This window comes from Lottia gigantea (genome assembly GCF_000327385.1).
Source record: "Lottia gigantea unplaced genomic scaffold LOTGIsca_34, whole genome shotgun sequence".
Taxonomy (NCBI): Eukaryota; Metazoa; Mollusca; class Gastropoda; family Lottiidae; genus Lottia; species Lottia gigantea.
In genome coordinates this window covers 1,638,486-1,650,802 of record NW_008709146.1, presented here as the reverse complement: position 1 = coordinate 1,650,802, position 12,317 = coordinate 1,638,486, and the positions used below count along the sequence as shown (strand labels likewise).

The following is a 12,317-nucleotide window of genomic DNA, read 5'->3' as shown; positions in this document are numbered from 1 at the left end:
CTCGAAATATGAATAGAATGCACCAAATCGATTCTATTTTTCAATATTTTCTTAGGAGAGAACCCTCACAGACGCTTCATAGTCCGATGCTTTCGACGATGGCGCTTCATCTCATGCAGTAAGAAAAAGACTAATATAAATATCAAATTTCTTATAGCTTGGTGTATAATATATGCGTTATCCCCTTATGATAATTTTATAATTTGAATTTCAGGTCATCATACTGAAACTGTGAAATATTTGATTCTAGCAGGCGCCAAATTAGATTGTGAAACATCGTCAGGTGTTCGTCCTATCAACTTTACACGTGTCAAGTCAGAAACTTGGCAGGTACTTCTAGCTGCTAGTCATGGTGAAATACCAGAAATTGAAGAAATCAACGAAGTTCCAGACGTACCAGATTTTGCTATCGAAGGTGGTGCTGCTAAATCGAAAACTAAAAGCGGCAAAAAGAAAAAGGGAAAGAAAGGAAAGAAGGGTGGCAAAAAAGGAAAGAAAAAGGGGAAAAAGAAATAATTGTTCACTTTTTTGTGTTAAAAATCTATTTAAAACTTTGTAAAAACTAAATAAATATTACCGTCTTCAAGTTTTTTGTTTGTTTTATTTTATTGCAAGACACCACGACCTTCGATGACATGACATTGCCCTTGGTAACAACAAATATAACTTGGTACATTGTATACTATAGTACAATCTAAGAGCAAATAATCTATCTTGTTGCAATTATACTCTACATTCTGCTAGCAACTAAATTGGGTAAGGTGCCCCGGTCCCTCCTACTGCGTACACTATGATCTCACTACGCTCTGTAACTTTGTGCAGCTATGTCTGAGTGCTATAGTTAAAGATGGAATTTTTGTTTGCCCTCCCCTCCCCCACATTGTCCACAGATAGCAGAATTACTCCCAGGTCACTGTTATGTGTTTGCACAGTCAAGAGAATGGCTTTATTTGACTGTGTTGTGGTACCGGGTATTGGTGTTAGGGGCTATAATGAACCGAAAAATGGATCTAAGCAACTCCCATAAAATGTGACTTTAGCACTAATCTTGACAATATCACATCCACTGGTTGACGTGTAATACATAAATGTTCCTATCTTCTTTTTCTTCACATTCATTCACAAATGATTAAGTTTTTGATAATTTTGTGCCTAAGTCATCCTTTTGATGACATCTTCAAGTTGTTGAATTTCTGAATTTTTATCGTCCAGGGGTTGCAGAGCCAGAGTTATTGACCTGAACGGCATCATGAAAATACAGTTTTTATTGGGTCCCAAACTGGCAAATCTCGCCACATATGCAATATTGTTTTTGATGGAAACATGATGGAAAGTGTCTCGTATTATAAGCCTTAATACCGCTCGATTAAATGTGTACTTGTCTTTTGTAAATTCCTTTATTAGCTGTTTGTTAATAAACCATATCATTGAAAACTTCAATCATATTATGTACCGGTAAAGAAGATAATATGATTGACTGCCTGTTCAATATAATTTTCGTCATAAGACTTAAAAATACTCAATCACTAAGGTCGATTTGTCGACGGCCTGTAAAGACGTTGGTCGAAATGTCATTGAAGGGGAGGTAACTCGAAGTTTGTTTTGATTGGAACTCTTCAATGGTTGTCATAACATTTTTCTGTCAACTGAACAGGTGCTCGACATGGATTGATGGTTGGCGTTTTAGAAATTTAGCAATATATTAATATCTGGGTGAGTATTTGATTGGTTGTATATCAGACACTGAAGCTCTAACTGATTAAACTATTTCTCAATACCAAACCCTTGGCAGTATTAGATCTGACTCTTTTGTTATCATGTCAAATCTATCTTCATAATATGTCACAAAAAATTAACCTTGAACTTCATAAATAATGTATCTTTATTGAGTAATCAGTCTGCTCTATTGACAGTATTCTAGTTTTAACACTGATATATTTGAACCTGTTATTTATCCCTTCATTCTTTACATAGGTTGAAAGAATCCAAAATGAAGCCTGATCAAGATTATACAGAGTTGGCCTCCCAGATTACAGAATATTCTAAAAGTGCCAGTAAATTATTGGAAGATCACAAGTTTGAAGAAGCTAAGAGTGATTTTGAAGAAGCCTATAGAATTTCTAAGCTTATTAGAGATCCCTTTACAATAAGAAAATGCGCTTTCAATCTTGGTGCAGTTTATATCAGATTATGTCAAGCAAGGAAAGGAATAGAGTATTTAGAACTGGCTATTCCACCTGACAGCGTAGAAGATATATTTACCAACAAGGGAGATTTATATTTTAATATTGGACTTGGTTATGAAATGTTAAAAGATTATCAAAATGCTGATTCATGTTTTAAAAAAGCTTTTAAAGATTACAGACATTTTCAAGAAAACATTAATGGTAAAATGATTGAGGAAACTTTAGAGAAGCTTGCCAAAACTTCACGATTTATAAAGAATTATGTAGAATCTGCCGACTGGAGTTCTGAATTATGCCAGATTTATTTTCAAAAAGGCCAAGAAGAAAAGAGAATAGTTACTGTTGGGGAACAGATAGTACAGTTACGAAAAGCCAACGAAAAAGAAAAGTGCCTAATTTTGTGTGATCAGATTGTTTGTAAGATAGCTGAGATTATTATTTCACCTCTAACAGGTATATATAGGCTAGAGAGTTTTCCGTTAAAATTGTTGCAAGTTGCCAAGATGTCCATTCAGTATTGGATTGCAACAAATGTATGTTACATGCAATAGAGTAGTACTAAAGAAATATTTACACAGTTTTGTTTTTCTGCTTTTCTGCACACCATACATATATCCAAATGCACAGAGTGAATTCCACAAATCTGTGGCCCTTGTCTCCAATCCAAATGAATTGCATACCCATTATTTTAAAGATACAGCAACATCAGTGTGTTTTGTTAATACGAGGTATGTCTTCTATATTTGCAGCCAACATGTTAAATGATGTAGGGTTAGTGTTATCACAATATGAAAGGTTAAATGAAGCTGAGAAATGTTATAAAAAAGCCTTATCAATGGTATCTGCCTTATCATCTACTGAAAAACTTACAGCTATCATACTACAGAACCTTGGTGCATTATATAACATCACCGGACAATACCATAACTCTATAGATTATCATATACAAGCTGCTGCCAAATTCGGTAAGTTGTCAATATAGAGAATTAATTGATTGAAGAGTAAGCTTACTCAATATTTTTGATCAGAAAATCAAGTATAATGCCTTTTATTTTCATCAAATCTTTATCTGTATTCAAATATACTGCTTATAATTGATTTAGCCTAATCTCCAGCTATATAAATGTTCACTATTTTTAGCTAAAAGCATGCATCACAACGAAAACAACTTTATGCAATTCATCTATTGTTTTTTTTTTTCAGGTGAATTAAAGAATGGTATCAACGAAGGCCATTGTTATGCTAATATGGGTTATGCCTATAATCAAGTTGGGGACTTAGATAAAGCCAAAGAATATTTTCTACTTGCTTTAAGAAAAGCTAAAGATAATGGTATGTATAAAGGGTACTTTTGTGTCTTGAAATTATTATGAAATTTTGGTAAAAAAGTGATGTTTTTTTTTATAGCAAAGAAACAGTATTATAAAAGAAGCAATACTAAACTCTTATCTTAAAACCGTGATATAAATTTAATGAGCTAGATATATCACTACAACTACTAAAGATATAGAACTTGTTTCCACTAATAGGATTATTTGTCTATTTTAGGTGACCCTCATGCTGAATGGCAGGTACTTGAGAGTCTTGGTTCCATTTGCTGTAACCTTGGTAACCATGATGTTGCCATAAAATATTACACAGATGCCTTTAAAGCTATTACCAAAGATTCCACTTCACAAACATCTCTGGCAGAAGACAGAATTCAGGCCAAATTGTTTACATTGATGAAACATCAATCAGAGAAACAGGAATCTACCTTGCAGCAACAGGTTAATGCTCAACATATGCAGGAACAAGAGATCATGATGTTAAAACAGCAACTGCAACAACAAGCTGTTATTAATTCTAAACTACAACAACAACATCAATATGATAACAATCAAATGTTTTCACGGCAACCAGTACATATAAATTCTCAAGTAAATATTAGGCAACCCCATGTTGAACACACAGTTACTGAGGTTAAAACAACCAAGGAAGTGGTGGTAAATATATTTTCATCATTATGATATTTGAATTTTAAATATTCATTCATATTGCTTTTTGAATTTAAGTAGTGTGCATATTTGGACAGATTTGCATATATTACATTGCCTGACAGATATTTTAATGTTTTCTTTTTGTTAGGGTGAACCAGACCATGATTCAAGTCTATCAACTGTTCAGTCTGCACCTGAACTATTACATAGTAAAATTGAACATACCAGGAAGGAACTAATTAAAAGGTAACTAAATTATTACAAAAGAACATTTTCGAAAATCTGCTACAGGTAGCTTAAATTGAGCTCAATCAAGACAAAAATAATAACAAATATTTTAATGACTATTTCTCTTTAATCATTGATTGAAATGGCTTTTCTTGGTTCTCATTTCAAATATGCAAACAAACTCTCAGTTTTGATTTAAGAGTTTTTTAGAAACAGTAGGCCTATCTTGAAAATCCTTAATGTAAGGAGTGAATGATTTTGCTTTACATTTTTTATGCAGTCTCTAAAAATGATCTTGGTTTCTTTGTTAGGAGATTGAAAGTAAGAAGATCAGGATCACAGAGAGAATTTGATAAAGTTGCTAGAGGAGTTTATGTTAGTATGGGTGCTGATGTTTTAGACTCTTTAATCAAAGAAGAGAAAGAAAGTGTCCATAGCAGTGATTTCCAGTTTACAGATCCTGGTAGTGCTTCAGATACCACTATATCCAGTTTATCTTCAAATTCATTAGATGATCCTAAATCACCACAGAAAAAAAAGAAAAGGTAATTGGAAATGAAACTAATTGATGCATTACAATTTACAGGTAGTATGATACTATAATTACAAATTGATATGAATAAATTGAAATGGTGTTCCATAATTAATTGTTGTCAATTTGTCATTAGTTAGTTCTCATTGCTTTCAATGTCGATTTGTATATTTTATAGTGAGAATTAAGAAAAAATCTTAGAAATTTAAATACTTAATCTCTTACAACCATCTACATGAAAAAATCCTGGTATAGATCAACATAGTGCATGTAGATTTTTTTTTATGCAATTTAAACCTGTCAGAAAGGCAAGTTGAAGAGTCAGACAAAATAGTTGTTCAGGTAGGGAGAATAAACACTTCCTACATGTGCTTTGATATGCAGATTAAAGACTCTCAGTAATGGAATGCCAAGGGGCCAACTCGACACAATTTCTCTGATTGATCATTGAATGAAGTATTTGAATTTATTCAGTATATTTAAAATGATAAAAGATAAAGCAGAACAAAAATTAAAATTATTAGAAAGAAAGAAGGAAGACAGAGTTGAAGAAGAACCTATGAGGTAGGATATTTCTGGATAAACATGAATTGCAATTACTACTATTATAGAAGATAAATACATTGAAAAAGGAGAATTGTGTGCTCAATGAGTTGAAATGATTTGAATAACAATATAAAGTATAATGTATAATGTATTGTTATATGATAAAAGTTACATTGAATACAAGTACAAGTATTATCAAGTAATTCCAACATTGCAAGAAACAAGAAAGAGTTAATTTGAAAATTGGTACTGAAAGAGATAAGAATGAAGCAAACCTCTTGGTATTGATCTCTCCAGAATTATCTGTGCCCATTGACATATGAGTTGACTGGAATAATGTGGAAGTCACAAGACTTTCAAACAGCGACTCAGATTAGAACCCACGACCACCATTTGTTGAATCTAACCAAGTAAATGATGTCATGTTGTTTGCAATGCTCTAAAAAACTGTCTGCCGAACTGGATTGATATTCCATTCCAATGTTTATTGTAGACGTAATATACGTTTGGCTCGCAGACAGAGTGAAGAAAAAGGAAGATTATTGAATCATTCTATGTTAGTTATGGATGATGAAAGGGAACAAGTAAAACAGGCCATGAGAGCACATTTACAAGAAGATGATGGTGAGAATTTAAACACACTACAAAGTTCTTTTCAGTTTTAATATGATTAAAATATTGATGCAGAAAATTTAACTTAAAACAGTTTTTGTATTGTAAAAACATAGTTTTCAAGGAAGAAAAACTCATAGTTAAGTTTCTTAATCTAAATTTCCTAATGTTATGATGTAAAATAACTAGATACAAATATTTCTATTCTTAGAAGAAAATTCACAACAAGAAAAGGTTAAAAAGAAAAAATATACAAAGGTTAGTAAGAATTGAATTGATTTCCCATTCATGTTCATTTATCACTGAAATGAGGCTATTGATAAAACTTTGTAAATCAGACTGATTTTTACATTGTTCGATCATGATTTTTTGCTATTTAGTAGAATTAGTAGGCTTAAAAACTCTGGATGTTGAAAACTTTGACTTTGACACAATATCAAGCCAAGTTAAGGTATCATACAGGAGTGGCAGCATTTACAGATTCAAATTTAATGTTTGTATCATTGTCGTTGTTGTTTCAGAAATCATCACCAACTCAACCACTATCATCATCTTCCTCATCTACTTCCATATCAAGTTCTGGTTCCTCTACAACATCATCATCATCATCAGAAGAAACAACTTCAGATTCTGAGACTGAAGAAATCGAACCACAATCCAAAAAGTAAGCTATAAAAAAAAGTTTGTTTTTTGAAGAGACTTAATGCACAATACAAGATAGATCAATAGGTGTCAAAATAGGAAAGGACACAACTTTTGTTATGGTATGACATGTTTCAACATTCCAGAAATTTGTTTTTATTGGGAATGGAAACGATGCTCTACTGTATTTCGACTTCAAATTGAAATGGATTCATATCAAACATGTATTAGTGTAAATATTTACAAATTGGTAGTGTTCAATTTTCATCCAATATCCTGTTTTTATGTAATTAAGCTGTCATATATGCACTCGACAAGCTTTTATTGTGTTTTTTATCCATAAGATAAAATAAACAGAATAGTTAATATAAACTTAAATTAAATTCCATTGTTTTGATCTTCCACTATTTCCAGAAGTGGTCCTCCAAATTTACCAGTAAATTCCCCTCCACAAACACTGGTAAATACTTACGAGGAAATACCTGCAGACAATCCACATTATACTGAGATTGAGCTTGACACATCCAAAGCAAAACCAGGTAGGAAGAAGGTGAAAATTGAAGAGCCTTTATATTCAGAGATAAATTTTGATGCCAAAAGAAGTTCCATCGATCACGGACCAAATTATTTTTATGATGATAATCTTCAGAAAGCCATATGTGGTGAACAAGGTAGCATGATTCTAATTAGCATGTCTAACATTGGCTTGTTTTAACCCATAGAGTTTGGTTGTGGGTAGAAATCATGTTTCATTATTAATTTGTCAGAAATCATATTTCATTTTTTTGTTGTTGTTTAGCAAACCTTTAGATGAGTTTTAATGTTGAATATTATTGATGTGTTTTATTCTGTTTTATCCCGTTCACCTTGTTATATACTGAACATACACTGTAATTAAAAATACTTCACATGTCACTTAAGCAATAGTTAAACCAGAAGTTCTGAAATCATGAATAGAAGACATTTCATCATCATTAAGTTTGTTTGGCTTGGCTAGTACTATATATATTTCTTACATTTTGAAAATCATATGCATTAACAAGAGCACCTTGTAACTGCTTGTATGATATTAAAAACACCCTTAGTTTTTGTTTATGATTGCAACAATTGCTATAAATCAAGATTAATATCATTTGAAGTGAACTAATGTCAAACAGTTTTAGAAGTTTTATACTGAAATGCTTATTCAAGCCTGTGAAAATGTGGTCCACAAGAAGATAAACATTCTTTAAAAATTCTCCATGTCTCCATGTCTCCATGAATTAATGTTACCGAAAAGCAAATTTGAAACACAAATTGGACAAGTCTTATTTTGGATAGCTTAAACTGATACTGAACAGATAAAAATATAAAATAGATTTGACTAAAAATCTAATTTCATTTTCTAACGTACATTTTTTACACCATTTTGAATATTGATGCATGCAGCTGTTACAATTTTGATAATTAATGTAGAATATCATAATTAAGCTCAAATTGTAACTTTTGTTACTTTATGAATGTGCTGTAAACTGATAAAACATTGATTGAGTATATTATGTAACTGTAACTTGAATTTGTTAGTGTATTAATATATCAATCTATTTACTAGGATTAAATTCAACCAGTTTAAGTGAAACAGTTTATGAAACTATTCAACAATCTGATTCTATTGACAAGTTACCAACAGTCAATAGGTAAGTTATAATTCATGTAACAACTGATATCACTGTGAGACTGTGAGCACAATTTCCGTTTTCTATGGCACTTTTTGAATTAAAATATTGAATGTCCAGTTCTCCTCCAAGTCAACAAAATATAGATTGTTGTTACTTCCATTGTGTTCACTTATTACCATTATAGGACATCAAAAGTAATCTACTTCATGCGAGAATGATAATAAAACCCTTTTAAACTTGCATCGTACACTTAGAGGAACCTGTTGTCAGATTTCATTTCTGATGATTGCTACGGATAGCTGAAATTGAGCAGATGGCTGATATTCATTATTATTGAGAGATATGAATTACCTTATCAACTGTTCCCAAGATATATATGATGAAGGTTGGCCTATTTAGGAGCGTAAATCAGCTAAACCTTTAGTTGGCATCTTTTCTTGTACATGATTATAATGTTATTTTTGTTGTTGAATATTTCAGTCCAACTCGATCAGATTTGTCTCAGATGTCAAGAGCAGAACGGTAAGATTATAGATTAACTATCTTCTCTCATATTTTATAAACATAACATACAAGTTCATTCAAACAAGCCCTCTGTATTATTCCAAAATTCAAAGCTAAGGTCATGAAAAGAATTCGCTTGTATAATGATACATCTAATATTATTTTGTTTCCAAAGAAATTCTATTGATATAGATGAAGATGAAGAAGAAGAATACAGGTAGTTTGCATATTGCATGCTTTTAAGAGATTGAATAGCACAGCATTAGAATCTCCACATGATATCATTTGCTTGGTTGGTTATGGGAAACAAATAGTGATTGAGGATTCTAATCTCATTCTTATTTCCTACCATGTCATAAGTCAAACTAAAAATTTTTTGTTTTTTTTACATCTAAAAAAATGTCCACACATCATAAAACACAGAGTAACAATGTTTCAGGTTCTCTTCCATTCCATTCTGAGTTTTAACTAACATGTTAGTGCATGATGAGAAAAGCGCAATGCATGTTCGAAACATCACTATTTTATAGCTATCATTATCCAATTGCATGAGAAATTAGTAGTTTTATGCACTTAACCAGCATGAATTGAGTATTTTAAGACTTGTAAATCAAGTAGGGAAGAGTCACTAATACTAAGACATAACTTATCAAGAAAATAATTTTAAATTTTTCCAAATATTTCGAAGAATAAGTTGAACAGTTGAATATTGGCTTGAAAAATTGTTTTAGTGATTTGAAAATTAGAAACTGAAAATTGTTACTACATTTCTCTCTGTATTTTCAGTGAGAGATTTTTATATGAACAACATTTAAAATCACAGCAATCTGTTGAACTACCTGAAGAGAAGGAAGAGAAATCTAAAGTTTGTGCTATCATGTAAATTTTCATGTCTAACGATTCAAGGAATGACTATCAAAATGTTTTGAAAAGATTTATTTTACTTTCTGTGTGATAAAACTGAACATAATTTAATATAATAATAAATATGCATGTACATTTCAAATACTTCTATGTAAAACTTTATTGCTTTTGGACTAATGCATTGATATTCTATTCTACTAGTATTCTATTTTAAAGGTTTATTTTATTAAAGGAATAGTCAGCTTTATGATGAATCCAAGTTTTATGATAAAAAACCCTTTATGAAATCACATAGTTTCAGTTGTGTACCCACAGGAATTAAACATAGTGACTTTTGTTGTCATTTTCAACAACCAATACAATCTGTAGAAAGCCTTTATTTAATCATCAGTGATCACAAACTCCTCAAACCTAACTATTCCTTTAAGTATATGAAGAATATTTATTCCTATTGATAGATTAATTGATATACATTCCATGAATATATATGTTTAATTGTTTTATTGGTGATAAATCTGTGATATTAATATTTACTGTGATATAATTAGTTATTCTGCCTATTGTGATAATTATTCTGTCATTGTAAAATGAATTTAAAACAAATTATTTAGTATATTATTTGATGCATTTATGTATTGATTATTTTATGAGTATTTGAGTAAGATCAAAGTAGGGGTTATTGTAGTTTTTATCAACATTTATGACATTAAATTAACACTATCTTTGAAAAATAAATGTCCTCAATTTGAATTTGGATAAATGAATTAAATTATTTAAGTAGATCTCAATAAGCTTATAAGCCACTTTTTAAGTTATAAATATAAATATTATAAAGGCTATAGAAGTAGTAGTTGTTTGTACTTTATTTTATGCTTTTTGTAGATTTTTTTTTATGATTTTTAAATCCATAGTCCTGAAGTTCAACAATCTATCATTGTGAGAATGTAAAAATGTGTTTAAATAACACTATAGCTGAATACACTTTTCATTTTCTTATGATTTAATCATCTCAAATTGCTATAAGCTGCCTCATAACTTTAAAGAGGGAGTGTGCACCAGCTTCAAGAGATGAATTGCTAATAATTCATTCCATTTCCATATGAGGGTGTAATGAAGTAGTATTCACATACCTCTCACTTTTAATATTTTAAACCACAGTTCATATCACATAAATATCTATCTTTATATCCTTATTTTTTTTTTGTTAGTATTATTTATTGTTAATGAATAAACATATGATTCATAAACTGATATTCCAGCTTACCTCTGTTGTTTTACTAATAGCAAAAAGTGTAAATGCAAATTACTTTACTGTGGTCCATATTGAGGGTGTTTAATAAAGGTGGTCACTTGAGCAGGATTCACTGTATTAAATTTAGCAGGAGATCGAATTCGAAAAGGATTTCGGTGGTGATATAAAAACTTGTCTTTCTATTAATAATTTATTGCACATTATAGGAAAATTCTCCAACACAGAATGCAAATAGACATGAATAATAATAATAATAATAATGGTAACAGCTAAATTCTTCTTTCTTAAAGATACAGTAAAAACAATCTGTACAGAAGTAACAAAAACATAATTTAACATTCCATTCGGTTCTTTAAAAGATAATTCTATTTCGATAATTGGCAAGGCTTATCACCTGTTTTCCAAATGTCTTTGCACTTAAAGCTGAGTCTTGAAAAATATGCAGAAGTACTGTGATCTTAAAGTGATTGTAAAAAGGTTTTTTATTAAAAGTTTAATGTTTATTGGAGAAGCTAATAGCATTGATTTGCATAATTCCAATTTTCAGTCACACATCTGTAGTTATTCCATTCTTTTAGAATATTCTATGAGGCCCCTTCAAAATCTTTAGCAGCTTTGTCGATATCGACATCATAAAATCCTTAGTCTTAGTCTCTGAAACACTTAAAAATATATAAGGAAATCTTTTTACAATCCCTTTAAAAGTATGAATACTATTGAAAAATAAAACTAAATGCTGATAGAACTGCAGTCTACTTATTCAGATACAAAACAACTCTGCTTTAAGAGGATAGGAATCTGAACTAGTGTTTTTATAACAAGTGCTAAATTATTTTCACATTAAGATAAAGGAAACTGAATACATCTAACATTAAAACTGAAACCTTTTACAAGGTATTTAACATGTTGCTACACATTAATGTAATATTATTATTTAATTTAAGAACAGTATAACATTCATATTATGAAATATACGATGATCACTCCATTTATACTGTTTTCCTCAAAAACATGAACAAGAACTAAAAAGGTCATGTGTGTGAAGATGGCTACTATATTTATATCTAAACAATTCCCTTCCAATATTCTGTACCAAATTGTTCTTAATATGAAAATTGTGAAATATGGTATTGCACCAATATAAAGAAGAATTAACAAGAAAGACATCAAATAAAAAAAACAAATTCTGAACAAAAAAGTCAAGTCTTAACAAAATAAACCTATTTACAGAGTAAAACAAATAAAATTATAGATAGTTTGTTTTCCTTTTGAGACAATAACCCTGTACATTTAATATAGAAAGTCGATTAATTT

General features: G+C 30.5%; 2 protein-coding genes across 2 annotated transcripts in view; both read left to right on the top strand.

Moving 5' to 3' along the window:
• The window catches only part of LOTGIDRAFT_233032 (hypothetical protein), a 960-nt gene extending 376 nt beyond the window's left edge, over window positions 1-584 (top strand). Inside the window, exon 2 of the mRNA XM_009058478.1 lies at window positions 215-584. Coding sequence (XP_009056726.1) covers window positions 215-516 — 302 coding nt within the window. The 3' untranslated portion in view covers window positions 517-584. The remainder of the gene's footprint in view (window positions 1-214) is intronic.
• Window positions 585-1,990: 1,406 nt separating this feature from the next.
• On the top strand, window positions 1,991-9,770 carry LOTGIDRAFT_162494 (hypothetical protein; the record flags this gene model as incomplete). Its single annotated transcript, XM_009058477.1, has 15 exons — window positions 1,991-2,639; window positions 2,936-3,151; window positions 3,390-3,518; window positions 3,735-4,171; window positions 4,314-4,411; window positions 4,705-4,938; window positions 5,400-5,489; window positions 5,965-6,095; window positions 6,295-6,341; window positions 6,605-6,747; window positions 7,140-7,264; window positions 8,317-8,401; window positions 8,864-8,905; window positions 9,063-9,104; window positions 9,674-9,770. 15 exons carry the CDS (start codon window positions 1,991-1,993, stop codon window positions 9,768-9,770), a joined length of 2,565 nt encoding a protein of 854 aa, XP_009056725.1.
• Window positions 9,771-12,317: the final 2,547 nt, after the last annotated feature.